The following is a 19,301-nucleotide window of genomic DNA, read 5'->3' on the forward strand; positions in this document are numbered from 1 at the left end:
TGTGTGTTACTGATGGTGTTCCAATCACAGTGACCTTACCTATACATGTGTGTGTTACTGATGGTGTTCCAATCACAGTGACCTTACCTATACATGTGCGATTGTCGGTCGGGTCCAGGCGGTACCCTGTTTGGCAGAAACAAGCGCCCCCTTTTGGTGTGGCATGGCAGGCATGATCACATGATAGACTGGCGCATTGATAAAAACCTGTACAACACACAAATTGTAAAAGTAAGGCAAACATTCCCATTACAAACATCAGCGCATACGTCCAATTACAACTTCCTGCCAATTACCAATTCCATCAATTACAAATCCGTCCAGTTACATGTTTCTTCCAATTACAACTTCCCTGCCATCAATTACATATTTCAAATATTACAAATCCCTCCAAGTACTGGTCACCTCCATAAACTTAAGCCTGCACGAATAGGTACAGAAATATCAGCTTGTATAATAAAATGTGCATAAAATGTATGTAATTCATCATCAGAGTATTTAATACTAATCCTGAGCATCTCAAAGTTTGTCACCTTTACCCTGTGACCTCTACAATCACTGACCTCTACAATCACTGACCTCTAACAGGTGTAGACCCCATCCTCAGCTACAAGCTTCCTCACTTCTACTTCCAACCTTTGACCCCTTTGACCCCTTTGTGACCCCTTACTTCTAAACTTTCAGAAAGTTTAGAGGTTCTTACCTCAATCTTGCTTACCTCTTTCCATAACCTCTAGACTCTTAACATCTGCTACAAACCTCCTGACCTGTTGAGTATGACCTCCTTGACCCCTGACCTTTATCCTTTGACTGACATTCACCTCTGACCCTCCTGAGCCCCGTGACCCTGACCTCTATACTTACTACAGGTTTTGGCTTCATCATCGCCGTCTGGACAGTCCTCCGTTTTATCACAGACTTTGGAGACAGGGAGACAGAGTCCTGATGAGGGACATGCCCATTCTTTAGTATTACACGTGTAGGATTCTAGAAAAGTACAAATCGTACATTTAACAACAAACCAATGAATATGAGGAGACCTGTATTACATGTTGTACGTCTATATAAGTCTGACAGTGTGTGAACTCCTGTATGCTGCCCCGGTAGACAGAAGTCGCCATTGCTGAGCTTTTCAAAATTATATTGGAATACAGGTCATCCTGTTTCCTTGGGCAACCCCCATACCAAATTTGAGCTCTGTATGATTTTTTATTCTAAAGTTAGCATCAGCACTAGTGTGATTGCTAAATCCCCTATCATTATTTTGTGGGAGGGGGATAGAAATTAGCATACAAGGTAAATGTATCTGAAACATGAATGCAAACTTGTTCAAGGTATTATGTTCCTATGTAATTTTGTACAAAGGGGTTTTTATCGCAATAAAATGAAAAGTTAAGATGGTAGAGTGATGACGAAAAAGTATGACGGACAATGGGATATTTGATCAATGTTAAAACCATATAGATGCTGGTAGAGGCTAAGAAATAATTCACAAATAAATCGCAAATAATAGAATTTCAGTTTCTCAAAGTATTTGAAACTAAATAATGAAACTAAGTAATTCTTTCACATGATAGGATCACACACTCTATCAAAACAGACTATTCTACAATGTCCTAGATAACCTTACCTATGCCACCATTCTGACACTTAATATACCTCCTTTGTAAAAGAGTTTCATTCCAGGAAACATGACATCCTTGATGCTACAGGATTTATGCTCACTAAGGCTATCTCCTGGAGTATCGAGGGTGGGAAACATGTCAAATATCATTTATGAAAGAAACAGTGAATTTGGTCAATAATTAGCTTGAATGATAACATAACTTGGTAATTAAGTGATTACAGATTAAAACTCTAATTTATATCTTCAAAATTGTGGGGGGGTTTCTACAATTTTAGGGTATTGAATTGAATAGATGAACAACCCAGATGTTTTAGTAACCAGAGAAAGGAAAGCCAGGATTTATTGGATACAAAGGTAAATCTTATATTAGCATCTGGAACGAAGTTACGCTGCAACGCCGAAAAGTCTCACACATTGGTAAACCCAGTTATGAAACACGCCAAATTTCACAGTGCCAAATAGATGTCATTACAACATCCATGAAACTTTTCTGATGCTTGAATTAAAATATTCTATATAACGATGTAATGCTTATCCAAAATGTTCAATAATTGTAACAATAAAATAACAAGGTTTTAGGGTAAATTAAAGCCTTAAATGTGACCCTCTCTATAACGACACTTCATTATACTGACCACATCCATTCTCGTCTGAGTTGTCACCACAGTCATTGTTTCTGTCACATACCCACTCCTGGTCGACACACTTCTTATTATCACAGGTAAACTGATTGCTGGAGCACGCCTTGTATGCTGTAAACAGGTAAATATAGAACTCGTTATCACAGGTAACCTGATTACTGGAGCACACCTTGTACGCTGTAAACAGGTAAATATAGAACTCGTTAGCACAGGTAAACTGATTACTGGAGCACGCGTTGTATGCTGTAAACAGGTAGTATAGAACTCGTTAGCATAGGTAAACTGGTAACTACAGCACGCCGTATATGCTATCAACGGGTAAATATAGAACTCGTTAGCACAGGTAAACTGATGACTGGAGCACGCCTTGTACACTGTAAACAGGTAGTATAGAACTCGTTAGCATAGGTAAACTGGTAACTACAGCACGCCGTATATGCTATCAACAGGTAAATATAGAACTCGTTAGCACAGGTAAACTGATGACTGGAGCACGCCTTGTACACTGTTAACAGGTAAATATAGAACTCGTTATCACAGGTAAACTGATTACTGGAGCACACCTTGTACGCTGTAAACAGGTAAATATAGAACTCGTTATCACAGGTAAACTGATTACTGGAGCATGCCTTGTATACTGTAAACAGGTAAATATAGAACTCGTTAGTACAGGTAAACTATTACTGGAGCACACCTTGTACGCTGTTAACAAGCAAATATAGAACTCGTTAGTACAGGTAACCTGTTACTTGTGCACACCTTGAACACTGTAAACAGGTAAATATAGAATTTGTTATCACAGGTAACCTGATTACTCCCAAAATCTACTTGCATACCAAATCTGGTTGTACCAGGTGAAATAAGCATAGAAATATGCCCTGGAAAACTTTTTCAAAAGTTAAGGTCAAAGGTCAAAGCATAGGTCACAGTGACCTACTTTTTTGACTTGCTACTCCACCAACCCAAGATGTACTTGCATACCAAGTCTGATTATAACAGGTGAAACAGTATTAATGATACGCCCCTTGACAATTATAACTTTCATGAAAAAAAACATATGCTAAAGGGCATAACTTTAAGAATTTTTGTCCAAATTTCACGACTTGCAAAAGGGTACAACATTACATAATAGAAAAGCATTATGCCTAGTTTGAGAGAAATCCCGTCAGTACTTGATAAGATACACGTGACACAATATTTGGGATGAGAAGTTATACAGAAGGGGCATAACTCCAAGAAATTTTGTCCAAATTTAACAATGAGCGAAAGGTCACAACATCATATCACAAGGAAGTATAGTATGCTAAGTTTGAGTCGCTTCAGTTTAGGATACGCTTGACACAATATTCCAGACAGACGGTCAAGCGGTCAGATGACCAGATGGTCAAACGGGATGATTCCAATGTACTCCTCCCTCCAACTTCCTTGCGGGGGATATAAAACTTGGAATAGGAGCACAAACTGAATCAAAATTTCTATTAGGCAGACCCCACTCCTCTGGATAAAATGATCTGGGAAATTTACAATTAAAATTTCTATTAGGCAGACCCCACTCCTCTGGAAAAAATGATCTGGGAAATTTACAATCAAAAGTTTTATTAGGCAGACCCCACTCCTCTGGATAAAATGGTCTGGGAAATTTTGCAATCAAAAGTTCTACTAGGCAGACCCCACTCCTCTGGATAAAATGATCTGGGAAATTTACAATCAAAATTTGTATTAGGCAGACCCCGCTCCTCGGGATAAAATGATCTGGGAAATTTACAATCAAAATTTCTACTAGGCAGACCCCACTCCTCTGGATTAAAGACTTAATCCAAGAATTAGCGGTTTTAGGATCAGAATCAAACTTATTTTGAAATATGCATCTTTAGTGTTTATAAAGGACTAAAGGAGATTGATTGTGTGGGACAAACATTCACTGACAAATAAGAAACTATAGGCAAATATGATCTTTCAAAAAAAAAACTGAAGGAACCAGAACAGGACTAAATAACACTAATTTGAAAAATGTGTAAATAAATTTATTAAAAATGGAATTTTCCTAACCCTGGAACCATGCCAAATGTGTGCTTCAATTAGCACTACTCTACTGTATATATATAGATAACCCTTGAAGTATTTGTCAGCTTAAGGAATAAGATAATTTACAAAATATCTTACTATACTTAACTTGCCAAAATGTAAAACAGATTCCTTATATATCATGACATCTGCGAATTCAGAAATGATTGGAATGTCAAATTGACAAAAGGAGAAAATTTATTACATATTACAAGATTTTGTTGTCTGCACCAGACTAGTCTTTAAGCAATATAACTTTGTCCACTGGCAGGGAAGTGCAGAATAATATTGTCACAGAAAGGTCAAAGGTCACCTGTGATTGTAGAAAACTCATTAATATTCATCAGTACTGATTACCTTTGCATATTAATGAGACATTATATTTCCTGAGTGATACACTAGTGACATGTGTTTCTGTTATGACATAAACTTGAGATTACTGGTGTAACACAGTGAACAGGCCTTTTCTTCTGGATTTTTTATCTAAATGGGGACAAAATAATGCAAAAGGCCTAACAGGCCTGTGTTGCTGATCTCCTGAACATTTAAGAAATCATGGCAAAATATTCTCATAAAAGTGGTATGGCAAATACGATCCCGGGGATAAAGCCTGGTCCCGGGGATAGAGCCTGGTCCCGGGGATAGAGCCTGGTTCCGGGGATAGAGCCTGGTTCCGGGGATAGAGCCTGGTTCCGGGGATAGAGCCTGGTCCCGGGGATAGAGCCTGGTTCCGGGGATAGAGCCTGGTTCCGGGGATAGAGCCTGGTCCCGGGGATAGAGCCTGGTCCCGGGGATAGAGCCTGCTCCCCGGGGATAGAGCCTGGTCCTGTGGATAGAGCCTGGTTCTGGGGATAGAGCCTGGTCCTGGGGATAGAGCCTGGTTCCGGGGATAGAGCCTGGTTCCGGGGATAGAGCCTGGTTCCGGGGATAGAGCCTGGTCCCGGGGATAGAGCCTGGTCCCGGGGATAGAGCCTGGCCCCCAGGCCAGTTGTGGTAGCATGATTGCGTTCATCTCTTAATGCCAACTAATGTATATATTGATTTGGAATCTCCGCAGTTTCAAAGTTATGATCCAAGGACTAAGTCTTCAAGAGAGGGGCCAGACCCAAGAGTATGAAGGGTAAGAGATCTGATTTAAGTAGGTGAAACACTGCCATACTAGAGGTACCTCAACATAAAATGTGGACATATATGGATCCAGAAGTTGTCTACAGTTAGCTTATAGTAACTCAGTATGAAATGGAACAGAAGGCCAACATTTAGTTAATGCCAAAACATGAGGTTCCCATGCATATACACAATTTGGCAGTTGTAGGTAACAGGATTTTAAGATATGCCAGTGGCCTTTGATGGTATCGGAAAAGACTAGTGAACTGACAACACAAGCTTAAGTGATCACATTTTATTTTGATGACTTTGAATCAGTTCCATGACCCTAAAACTTGACCTTTGATACATATAAAATTTGCATACAGTGAATTCTGAGTTAGTACTCTCTAATCTCTAAAGATAGTTTTTACATACATAATAATATAAAAAAAACAAATGACCTTGACCTACTTACTATACTTAATATAACATTGAAATATGAAAATTGCAGTTCCTGAATAAAATATATTCATGTGAATTAAATGTATGACCTCGCCCTATACTTGTAACATAATTACGATGACTTTGACCTACTAACTACAATTAGAGAACTCGTCCTACTTGTAACATAATTACGATGACCTTGACCTACTTACTACAATTAGAGAACTCGTCCTACTTGTAACATAATTACGATGACCTTGACCTACTTACTACAATTAGAGAACTCGTCCGAGTTGTAACATAATTACGATGACCTTGACCTACTTACTACAATTAGAGAACTCGTCCGAGTGGTCCCCACAGTCATTGTTATGGTCACATGTCCAGGAATGCGGGATACAGCGACAATTGGCACACTGAAACTCTTCACAGGGCAGCTCACATGCTGTAACCAAAGAAACAGGCCCTGTATAGCTTAAGTTTAGCATGATGTAAAACAACACAAAAACAAAAGCGGAAAATGGCATTACAGGTTGTAACTGGAATGAGTACTTCTTAACCCTGTCACCACTGTAAACCATAATGGACTCATCCAGATCAATGCATGGTAGAGTCTACTGAAGTTACATAGGGGTGAAAGGGTTAAGGCATGATAACGGTAAGACTATTGAAAACAAACAAGTACAAATCAACACCACATCATTTTTTTATTAACTCATTTACCCCTGAAATTTCTTAATGAACTATTCCAACCTTTGATCTGGAGGAGTTCAAAAGTGTCTTCAGGGTGAATGAGTTAATGATGTCACATCCCCTCATGTGAAGACGGATGCTTTTCATATGAGAGACATCACCGAAAAGGAGACAGGAAAGAAAAAAAAGCTGCTCTTTTTTCGTCGTTAATTTAGAAAAATCCACCAAGGCCTGGTGTCAATTGGGTAAAATTATTGACACATCAGCACAGTGTGTTTATAATTAAATGGCCACATTTAACATTGGTTTATCACTGTTCACTCTATATTCCTATCCAAACTTTCCTGTTCTACGATCATTACGTCACGACATGTCATCCTAAGGACAAAACATGCTTTTGATGTACTTTATGGGCCAAATATGAACTTAACATCTGTACATGCATAAGGTAACTATGTATACAGACCTAATGGTTACGAGGTGACAACAGCTTAAGCAATTGAACACTTACTTAGCTAGCCCTCTTAAAAGTAACAAGATATCCTACAAGGATCTCGACGCCCACCATGATAGCATCTTTGTCAGATCTACAAACGATGGGAGGTCGGGTGGCACAGTGGATATCGCACTCGCCTTTCACCAAGGCAGCCCGGATTGGACGCGAGAAGGTATGGGTCACCTGCCCGATCACGTGGGTTTCTCTTGAAACTCTGGTTTCTTCCCACATAAAGACTCTTAGCACCCTAACGTCATGGCCAACAAGAGTGATTGATATAAGTTGTAATAACTTGTTTCATAATTGTTGTAAAATAATAAAATTTATTATACAAACAATCATCTTTTACCTTCTTTGCTTTTCATTTTCCTTACACGTACTACATACTACCCAGTTCCCTTTTGGAAATTCTAAACGAGAATCTTGTACATCCGACCAGTTGTTTTTTCGATCAGTCATAAAATGCAATATGCATAAGAATTAACGGGCTATTAGGAACCTTCATACCAAATTTGAGAAAGATCCCTCCAGTTTTTTTCTGAGATATAGCGCGAAAAACGTTAACTCTCAAAATTCAAGATGGCCACCAGTCGGCCATCTTTATTTTCCGATCAGTTCCGAAATTGTATATGTGTAACTAAGGACCATGGGCAACCTGCATGTGAAATTTGAGGAAGATTCCTGTACTTCTTTCTGAGAAATAGCACTAACACTTGTTTAAAGACGGACGGAACGACGGACGGATCAGTCGGACAAAGGGTGATTTGAAGATTACGTAACCACCATCTGATGATGATGGCTGAAAATGTCGCACTTGAGCAAGGCTACTAGCCTACTACTAGAAACTAGAACAGCAGTAGATGTTGATCGATACAGACTTACAGTGAGTTACACTTGAAGCAACCTCATAAATCTTCTTTTTTTTTTTATTTTGGTGGAGAAACTGAGTTAAAAATATGTGACTGATTTAATCGATTCGCCTAAAAAAAGTTAAGGAAACCGAAAGAGGGCAACTCGCCCGTTGTGTTTCTAGCCCTTGTTTAAATGACTAACTTACATTCCGATAATCATGCTCTTTTATTTCTTGTATTATAAAAAAATACATTACGTGATCGTGGCTGTCAGTGTTAAATCTTCTGCTTTCGATTCTCCCGGGTTCTGCACAAAAACGCATGCGTGACCGGAAGTAATCACATCCACCCAGAGCCGTGCGTGCACGTACCTATATATATATATAGCCTATCACTGCCTATTTCACGTACAGTCGAGCAGCAAATGAAAAACGTAAATTAAAATGATACTGTCAAGTAACTTGATCTATTTTTGTTTGCTTTTGATGTTTACGTTGCTTTAGATTCAGCAAGTTTATGTATAGTCATTGTTTCTCATGGGTTTTTTCCCCAAAGACGAAACAACGATCATTAGAAGTTACTAAATATCGTTTTTTCGGGACGAAAAGACGATTAAAACCACCAAATCGCACAAGTCAGCGGCCACCGTAAATAATCCACTATAAAATATGTTGTTGTCTTTTAGCTGTTAGTACGTTATACTATACATGTACAGCTGCTCTAATTAAGACATGTATACGTCGTTATGACGAGAGAGCTACATGTAAGTACATCGTAATAACGACATAACATTTGTTTTCTTGGTGGCCCGTACCGGCTTCCTTAGGATACCTATGATGTCAAATTGTATACTAAACAACAACACAAACAGCGCCCTAGTCCCTGGTGGCATCGTGTTTTATTGTAACAAGATGTCAAAACTACAAATCATCAGTACTCTGCCTAAATACAGTATTTAGTTAAACAGACCCAGACCTTACACTGAGTGTCAGTGTTTAGTTTAACAGACCTTACACTGAGTGTCAGTGTTTAGTTAAACAGACACAGACCTTACACGAACTGGCAGTGTCTAGTTTAACAGACCCAGACCTTACACTGAGTGTCAGTGTTTAGTTTAACAGACCTTACACTAAGTGTCAATGTTTAGTTTAACAACCCTTACACTGTCTGCCAGTGTTTAGTTTAACAGACCTTACACTGTCTGTCAATGTTTAGTTTAACAGACCTTACACAGAGTGTCAGTGTTTAGTTTAACAGGCCTTACACTAAGTGTCAGTGTTTAGTTTAACAACCCTTACACTGTCTGTCAGTGTTTAGTTTAACAGGCCTTACACTGTCTGTCAGTGTTAAGTTTAACAGACCTTACACTGAGTGTCAGTGTTTAGTTTAACAACCATTACACTGTCTGTCAGTGTTAAGTTTAACAGACCTTACACTGAGTGTCAGTGTTAAGTTTAACAGTCCTTACACTAAGTGTCAGTGTTTAGTTTAACAGACATTACACTGAGTGTCAGTGTTTAGTTTAACAGACCTTACACTGAGTGTCAATGTTTAGTTTAACAGACCTTACACTGAGTGTCAATGTTTAGTTTAACAGTCCTTACACTAAGTGTCAATGTTTAGTTTAACAACCCTTACACTGTTTGTCAGTGTTTAGTTTAACAGACCTTACACAGAGTGTCAGTGTTTAGTTTAACAGGCCTTACACTGTCTGTCAGTGTTAAGTTTAACAGGCCTTACACTGAGAGTCAGTGTATAGGTTAACAGTCCTTACACTAAGTGTCAGTGTTTAGTTTAACAACCCTTACACTGTCTGTCAGTGTTTAGTTTAACAGACCTTACACTAAGTGTCAGTGTTTAGTTTAACAGACCTTACACTGAGTATCAGTGTTAAGTTTAACAGACCTTACACTGAGTGTCAGTGTTTATTTTAACAGACCTTACACCGTCTGTCAGTGTTTAGGTTAACAGACATAACACGGTCTTTCAATGTTTAGTTTAACGGACCTTACACAGAGTGTAAGTGTTTAGTTTAACAGGCATTACACTGAGAGTCAGTGTATAGCTTAACAGGCCTTACACTTTCTGTCAGTGTTAAGCTTAACCGGCCTTACACTGACTGTCAGTGTTTAGTCTAACAGACATTACACTGCCTGTCAGTGTTTAGTCTAACAGACATTACACTGCCTGTCAGTGTTTAGTCTAACAGACATTACACTGCCTGTCAGTGTTTAGTTTAATAGGCCTTACACTGTCTGTCAGTGTTAAGTTTAACAGGCCTTACACTGACTGTCAGTGTTTAGTTTAACAGACATTACACTGTCTGTCAATGTTTAGTTAAACAGGCCTTACACTGAGAGTCAGTGTATAGTTTAACAGGCCTTACACAGAGTGTCAGTGTTTAGTTTAACAGGCCTTACACTGAGAGTCAGTGTATAGTTTAACAGGCCTTACACAGAGTGTCAGTGTTTAGGACATAAATATGACAGTATGTTGTTCATGCAGGTACTATAACTGTCAGATGATGATGCGAATAAATTAATTACCAAGTATGACGCGTGGCGGGAAAATCTACCTCAATAAGAGAATCGGAAGCCTTGTTAGATTATCGTAAACAAAATACCAGATCATTAAATCGGGGTTATTTTCTTCAACGTCCAAAATGTATTTAAATAACATGCACTTGAAGGGTGAATAGCAGCCACAAACAAAATTCAGCAGAAAGTTGTTTGTTTCTTAATGCAAGGTGAAAAGTAGTTCTGAAATATTTCAGTATAAAGCTGTCGATGTTGTTCACCTGACGAAATTGATAAGTAACCAGATATGAGTTATAGCCTCATTAAAAAGCTTCAATTTTACAAGGTAATTACATGTACATAATTTATTAAAATAATAAAAACTGAGACAGAGATTTGTCAAATCAGTTCACATGTAAAACAAGATGTTTGTGTTTGAAGCATTTGATTGTTTGTATGTACTCTTACAGTACCACAGACGAAAACCGATAAAGAGGATAATTAATGTGAACCAATGATGTATTCTACATTAATGTGAACGTTCTACACTACCAGACTCGTAAAATACCGTCACGTATTGTCATTTGTGGCACATATTTGAAATGTAGACATCTATATCACAGACCGGACACAAAATATTCATAATTTTAAGGTCGTATTATTCTGATAATTGTTTTTTTTAATAATAATAACAAATATAAATATATTGCATTTGGTACAGGGCCATCCAGATAGAATAATCGGCGGGTTTTCTCGTGCAAATAAAATCAATGCAATGTGAAGATAGTGCAAGAGCTGTCTTATCAGACGCAAGCTACTGATCATATGTCACCTGTCTTAATACCTCCACGTGTGTGCGTGCCTGCATGTATTGTTATTCCACAATATCTGTACTGACTTCGACAGTATCCACGTTATCATACACGGTGTCATGGGGAAAATAGTTAATCTTCTTTCCTGTCCCAGTGTTACAGACAGACAGAAGTTCAACATACACTGTGTCAGGCCTGATGCGAGTTTCAGATTAACAGGTTATCCAACATGATGGTGAATGCGTGGGTCGCCTGTGTGGTTACACAAGTAACTCCATCAACCTGTCTGTTATAGCACTATATATAACAGTCCTCCTAACCTCTGTCGTTACGACCACTTAATAGTGTTCGTAGGCTCATTAACGCACCCGAACGCCACAATGCATCATGGACACAGTTGTTGGCTAATTTATAACTGAGTTCTGAGGACAATATCTGTTTATGTTTCTTGTCTTCAGATGGGTAGCTTTTCAAAATGTATCTAATCAGTGTTTATTTTAATTCAGTGCAACATGAAAACATATTTGAGGATATCTGCCACCTAACAATAGATTCTACTCTTTGAAGGAGGTACATGTCACAGGTAGCATACATCCTTAAGTCCCCGTGTCTCAGTAAGGTAGCATACACCCTTAAGTCTCAATGTCTCAGTAAGGTAGCATGCACCCTTAAGTCCCCATGTCTCAGTAAGGTAGCATGCACCCTTAAGTCCCCGTGTCTCAGTAAAGAAGCATACACCCTTAAGTCCCCATGTCTCAGTAAGGTAGCATTCACCCTTAAGTCCCCGTGTCTCAGTAAGGTAGCATGCACCCTTAAGTCCCCGTGTCTCAGTAAGGTAGCATGCACCCTTAAATCCCCGTGTCTCAGTAAGGTAGCAGACACCCTTAGTCCCCGTGTCTCAGTAAGGTAGCATGCACCCTTAAGTCCCCGTGTCTCAGTAAGGTAGCATACACCCTTAGTCCCCGTGTCTCAGTAAGGTAGCATGTACCCTTAAGTCCCCGTGTCTCAGTAAGGTAGCATGCACCCTTAACTCCACGTGTCTCAGTAAGGTAGCATGCACCCTTAAGTCCCCGTGTCTCAGTAAGGTAGCAAACATCCTTAAGTCCCCATGTCTCAGTAAGTTAGCATGCACCCTTAAGTCCCCATGTCTCAGTAAGTTAGCATACACCTTTTAGTCCCCGTGTCTCAATAAGGTAGCATACACCCTTAAGTCCCCGTGTCTCAGTAAGGTAGCATACACCCTTAAGTCCCCGTGTCTCAGTAAGGTAGCGTACACCCTTAGTCACCGTGTCTCAGTAAGATAGCATACACCCTTAAGTCCCCGTGTCTCAGTAAGGTAGCATACCCCCTTAAGTCCCCGTGTCTCAGTAAGGTAGCATATACCCTTAAGTCCCCATGACTCAGTAAGGTAGCATACACCCTTAAGTACCCGTGTCTCAGTAAGGTAGCGTACACCCTTAGTCACCGTGGCTCAGTAAGATAGCATACACCCTTAAGTCCCCGTGTCTTAGTAAGGTAGCATATACCCTTAAGTTCCCATGTCTCAGTAAGGTAGCATGCACCCTTAAGTCCCCGTGTCTCAGTAAAGAAGAATACACCCTTAAGTCCCCATGTCTCAGTAAGTTAGCATACACCCTTAAGTTCCCGTGTTTCAGTAAGGTAGCATACACCCTTAAGCCCCCATGCCTCAGTAAGGTAGCATACACCCTTAAGCCCCCATGCCTCAGTAAGGTAGCATACACCCTTAAGTGCCCGTGTCTCAGTAAGGTAGCATACAGCCTTAAGTCCCCGTGTCTCAGTAAGGTAGCATATACCCTTAAGTTCCCATGTCTCAGTAAGTTGGCATGCACCCTTAAGTTCCCGTGTTTCAGTAAGGTAGCATACACCCTTAAATGCCCGTGTCTCAGTAAGGTAGCATATTCCCTTAAGTTCCCATGTCTCAGTAAGTTGGCATGCACCCTTAGGTACATGTCACAGGTAGCATACATCCTTAAGTCCCCATGTCTCGGTAAGTTAGCATACACCCTTAAGTTCCCGTGTTTCAGTAAGGTAGCACACACCCTTAAGTGCCCGTGTCTCAGTAAGGTAGCATATTCCCTTAAGTTCCCATGTCTCAGTAAGGGAGGATGCACCCTTAAGTCCCCATGTCTCAGTAAGGTAGCACACATCCTTAAGTCCCCATGTCTCAGTAAGGTAGCATACACCCTTAAGTCCCCATGTCTCAGTAAGGTAGCAAACATCCTTAAGTCCCCATGTCTCAGTAAGTTAGCATACACCCTTAAGTCCCCGTGTCTCAGTAAGTTAGCATACACCCTTAAGTCCCCATGTCTCAGTATGGTAGCATACACCCTTAAGTCCCTATGTCTCAGTAAGGTAGCATATACCCTTAAGTCCCCTTGTCTCAGTAAGTTAGCATACACCCTTAAGTTCCCGTGTTTCAGTAAGGTAGCATACACCCTTAAGTCCCCATGTCTCAGTAAGGTAGCATGCTTAAGTCCCCATATCTCAGGAGGTTAGCATACACCCTTAAGTCCCCATGACTCAGTATGGTAGCATACACCCTTAAGTCCCTATGTCTCAGTAAGGTAGCATATACCCTTAAGTCCCCTTGTCTCAGTAAGTTAGCATACACCCTTAAGTCCCCATGACTCAGTAAGGTAGCATACACCCTTAAGTCTCCATGTCTCAGTTAGGTAGCATACACCCTTAAGCTTTTCTGATTTCATGGCACACCACCACATATTCTACCTTCCTAAAACTAATGCCGGTTTTGATTTACTGGTACTTTTTGCGACCTCATTTGACCTTGATGCATGACCTTGCCGTCTGACTTCCTTGTTCTGATTTACCAGGCCCTCGGGGCCACGTTTCAGTTCTATTTGTCATCGGAGCAGGCGGAGCTATTGCCTATACCAATGGAAGGCTGGTCGTATTGTAAATCATCGGCAATGAAGCGACACGGCACTTGGACCATTGATTAAACCCAGTTTTAGGAAAAGCAGGAAGCCATTTTAATAAAAAAAAAAAAACTGAATCTGTCACTCAGTAAGTACCAAGGCTACCATAGTTTTTAGCAAAATTGAAAAATACCCATGTGTCGTTTTCTAAGTGAAAGGCTTTACGGTTTTTTTTTTGTCAAACACATTTGATATAAATATCTAATATCTGAATATCTAAATTCTTCTGAAGAACAGAATGACAATGTGAATTTTCGTCATTGTTTTTTTTAATAAAACTAATATCATTGCTATATTTAAACTAAAACAACGGAAAGGTTATTAAAATATTTGAAAATGGTTCGAGGTACATGTACATGCAGCTGTTACTCTGCATCAGAAAAAAACATGTGGAATATATATAAAAGGCGGGAAACATATATAAACATAATAATGGAATAAGTTGTGCATGCGGTACACAACAAAGCATGGTAATGGATAGGTAGGTGTGCTACTCTGTCAGGCTATAATCTATGTACACGTGAAGTACACACCTGGCCAATATATATATATATACCTAACACAGGTACAGAACGGCGGCTAACGTCAGACTGGTCTCCTTATATTAAATCGTTCCTCGAATTCGTAGCTAATGAAAAGAAAATATTTCAAAATTGGATTAATTGTGCTATGAAATAATTATTTTAAGTTCCGAAATGTTAACAAAATATATGGTAATCTCTTTATCTGTGTACTGTGTAATCAATAAGATTGACTACTTTTAATTCGACTGACGTCATCCTTTTTTTAACTTTTTTTTTATCTCCTGTTTACCAACAATCACTTCTATATAATATTCTTTATGTATTGAGCATTAAAACCTGAAAAATGTTCGGCAAGCAATGTTATTTCTTACAAAAGATATTGGTACATTTTATTATTTTCATAATTGGTATAGTCGGACCAGTGTAAGTTTTAAAATGTTATGTCGGAGTAAATAATGTCAAATACACATTTAAAATGTGTTTGTGGATCTCTATGTATCAGGGTTCTCGTGTCATTCCGCTTCGACGAGACTTCTCGGGGGTGGGGGGATAGTACAACAGCCAAAGGAACATGAACATGAGGACCCTCTCAATAGTTCGGCAACGTCGAGCGAGATCAGAAGCTGGTGGGTTTCCGTCCGCATTTGGGAGCGGAGGGACCCGGAGATACAACCTTCGGGGTCTCGAGACTTGGCCAGGGGAATAACATACACTTGTAGGTCCCTCATGTTCCTTTGGCTGTCGTCGAGAAGTCTCGGGACGTGGCCCGGGTAATCACGAGGGTCCTCTGTGTACTATATATAGGGCACCTTTAGAAACCGCCGGATCTTGACTTACACGTGTCTCCGTAGACAGCTGGCTACCAGCCCCTAACTTTTTATGAAGAATTTCTCGGCTGCATTTTACTACTAGTTTATCTCCCCCTAGTTTCGAACTTAGGACCAGACATCTAAGTGATAAACACTTTCTCAGTTATTTTTTTTCTTAACAGTTTAATATTCTAGAGACGGGGGCAAGTCTAGTATCTCCGGGTCCCTCCGTTCCTAAGTGCGGACGGAAACCCATCGCGCCACTGATTACGCTCGACGTTGCTGAACTCAGTAAAGAGTGCAGCTCGCTATCTGTACTGGTGTTTGCTCGTGCTAATGCTGTGGACATGTTTAGATCATTTATCAAACAAAACATAACCGGTAACAAAGGAACAGGCCAGAAACAACTGTTGGTTATCAATTATCTACAGCGCTCGCGGCGAAATGTCCAAAAATTCACACTCTCTGTAAATATACACTTGTATTACATGACCCCATGTTCTTATTTTAAATATCTCCCTCGATGAACGTGTATTGTGGGCTGAAGGGTGTATTTCACGGGGATGGATACTTTGTATGGTCGAATACTGTATTGTTAGTGAAGACTTTTAATTGGTTGAATTGTGTATTTCAAAGATTGAACGGACTGTGTTACCGTCAGTCCGACTGATTGCTGTGTTACCGTCAGTCCGACTGATTGCTGTGTTACCATCAGTCCGACTGATTGCTGTGTTACCGTCGGTCCGACCTATTGTTGTGTTACCGGCGGTTCGGCTGATTGCTGTGTTACCGTCAGCCCGACTGATTGCTGTGTTACCGTCGGTCCGACTGGTATCTAGGTTACCGTCAGTCCGGCTGATTGCTTTGTTACCGTCGGTCCGACTGATTGCTGTGTTACCGTCGGTCCGACCTCTTGTTGTGTTACCGGCGGTTCGGCTGATTGCTGTGATACCGTCAGTCCGACTGATTGCTGTGTTACTGTCAGTCCGACAGACTGTTGTGTTACCGTCGGTCCGACTGATTGCTGTGTTTCCGTCAGTCCGACTGATTGCTGTGTTACCATCAGTCCTACTGATTGCTGTGTTACCGTCGGTCCGACCGATTGTTGTGTTACCGGCGGTTCGGCTGATTGCTGTGATACCGTCAGTCCGACTGATTGCTGTGTTACCATCGGTCCGACTGATTGCTGTGTTACCGTCGGTCTGACTGGGATCTAGGTTACCGTGAGTCCGACTGATTGCTGTGTTGCCGTCGGTTCGGCTGATTGCTGTGTTACCATCAGTCCGACTGATTGCTGTGTTACCGTCGGTCTGACTGGTCTCTAGGTTACCGTGAGTCCGACTGATTGCTTTGTTACCGACGGTCTGACTGGTATCTAGGTTACCGTGACTCCGACTGATTGCTGTGGTACCGTCGGTCCGACCTATTGTTGTGTTACCGGCGGTTCGGCTGATTGCTGTGTTACCGTCTGTCCGACTGATTGCTGTGTTACCGTCAGTCCGGCTGATTGCTGTGTTGCCGTCAGTCCGACTGATTGCTGTGTTACCATCGGTCCGACTGATTGCTGTGTTACAGTCGGTCCGACTGATTGCTGTGTTACCGTCGGTCTGACTGGTGCCTAGGTTACCGTGAGTCCGACTGATTGCTTTGTTACCGACGGTCTGACTGGTATCTAGGTTACCGTGACTCCGACTGATTGCTGTGGTACCGTCGGTCCGACCTATTGTTGTGTTACCGGCGGTTCGGCTGATTGCTGTGATACCGTCAGTCCGACTGATTGCTGTGTTACCATCAGTCCTACTGATTGCTGTGTTACCGTCGGTCCGACCGATTGTTGTGTTACCGGCGGTTCGGCTGATTGCTGTGTTATCGTCAGTCCGACTGATTGCTGTGTTACCGGCGGTCTGACTGGTATCTAGGTTACCGTGAGTTCGACTGATTGCTGTGCTGTCTGATAGTCGGTCTGAGTGATCGCTGTGTTATCGTCGGTCCCACTGAATGCTGTGTTACCGTCGGTCTGACTGGTGTCTAGGTTACCGTGAGTCCGACTGATTGCTGGGGTACCGTCGGTCTGACTGGTATCTAGGTTACCATGAGTTCGACTGATTGCTGTGCTATCTGATAGCCGGTCTGAATGATCGCTGTGTTATCGTCGGTCCCACTGAATGCTGTGTTACCGTCGGTCTGACTGGTATCTAGGTTACCGTGAGTTCGACTGATTGCTGTGCTATCTGATAGTCGGTCTGAATGATCGCTGTGTTATCGTCGGTCCCACTGATTGCTGTGTTACCGTCGGTCTGACTGGTGTCTAGGTTACCGTGAGTCCGACTGATTGCTGTGTTACCGTCGGTCTGACTGGTATCTAGGTTACCGTGAGTCCGACTGATTGCTGTGGTACCGTCGGTCTGACTGGTATCTAGGTTACCATGAGTTCGACTGATTGCTGTGCTATCTGATAGTCGGTCTGAATGATCGCTGTGTTATCGTCGGTTCTACATGTTGACATGTATTTTTACAGGTAGACAAATATGTCTTTTACGGGTAAGAAGATATGTATTTTACAGGTAAAGATATGTATTTTACAGGTAAAGATATGTATTTTACAGGTAAATAAACATGCCTTTTACAGGTCGGCAGACATGTATTTTACAGGTAAATAAGCATGTCTTTTGCGGGTAAGAAGATATGTATTTTACAGGTAAAGATATGTATTTTACAGGTAAATAAACATGTCTTTTACAGGTAAGCAGACATGTATTTTACAGGTAAATATACATGCATGTTATAGGCCAGCATGCCTTTTACAGGTAAACAGAAATTTATTTTTTAAACGTTGCTTCCTGTAATTAAGAACAGTTTTTATCAATAATCCATTAAATTGTGTCTTTGATGAACGGACTGACGGACAGCTACAGATAGTTTTACATAACTACACGGAACTTCACACACATTTTTTCCTGTGATTGATGTAACATCGAACCAAGCTTCAACCATCAGGAAAAAAGCATAGTGAGCTTAATGGGTCGACGTCTTTTTATAATTACTCAAATCTAAAAATAAATAGATAAAACAAAATAAGTGAAAAATAAATATGTTTTCCAAAGTAACTTTAAGGTTGACTGTTTTTAAGTGTCTTGTCTTTGAATATAACTCCGTCCATACAACTGTAGACGATATAAGTGTTTACTCAGATCTGAGAAAGACCATCATTAAGCCATTTTTATTAAAATCATAGATTGAACGGCCGTTGCTTTTACGATGAATTTTTAGCTGATATTTGTCTTTTTTTTTCAAATGATACGTTTTTATATGCAGTTTCATTGGTGTTAATTTTGTCATGCGTTTTCGATGAAATACGTTTTACGAACGAGTTTACCGATACATATATTTTCTTAAAACTAAGAAAAACTGAAAAAGAACTTAAATCATGTCTCAATTTATTTTTGATTCGCGCTAAATCTTGTCAAATACTAATTTAGTTGGAATAAAGAAAGAAAACAACTACTTTAAGCATGAAACTAAATGTAAGAAATAAACGTGTATTGTATCTACATATAACCTCTATTTACATGTAAAGATACCTGTATAACCTGGGAGTTTTTACCCGATTTGACAAATCTGTTTTAACAAGTCTACCTAGTTAAGACATAAACACAACCACAGCCTCGATACATCAGAGTCTTTCTCACACTTGAAGCGTTGTGTTTGAAGTAATGGTCCAGGAAAATGTCATATAAAAAAGGAGCCCGATTTCTTTGAAGTTTTGACAACCGAAGTG

At 40.4% G+C, this 19,301-nt stretch overlaps 1 protein-coding gene across 1 annotated transcript in view; it reads right to left on the bottom strand.

Moving 5' to 3' along the window:
* The window catches only part of LOC110442224 (low-density lipoprotein receptor-related protein 2-like), a gene marked incomplete at its 3' end in the record, with an annotated part of 98,693 nt that overhangs the window by 65,623 nt on the left and 13,769 nt on the right, over nt 1-19,301 (bottom strand). Inside the window, exons 2-5 of the mRNA XM_021485716.1 lie at nt 6,194-6,310; nt 2,263-2,379; nt 865-987; nt 88-207 (exon numbers count right to left, since the gene is read on the bottom strand). Coding sequence (XP_021341391.1) covers nt 88-207; nt 865-987; nt 2,263-2,379; nt 6,194-6,310 — 477 coding nt within the window. The remainder of the gene's footprint in view (nt 1-87; nt 208-864; nt 988-2,262; nt 2,380-6,193; nt 6,311-19,301) is intronic.

This window comes from Mizuhopecten yessoensis, unplaced genomic scaffold (assembly GCF_002113885.1).
Source record: "Mizuhopecten yessoensis strain PY_sf001 unplaced genomic scaffold, ASM211388v2 scaffold716231, whole genome shotgun sequence".
NCBI classification, from domain to species: domain Eukaryota; kingdom Metazoa; phylum Mollusca; class Bivalvia; order Pectinida; family Pectinidae; genus Mizuhopecten; species Mizuhopecten yessoensis.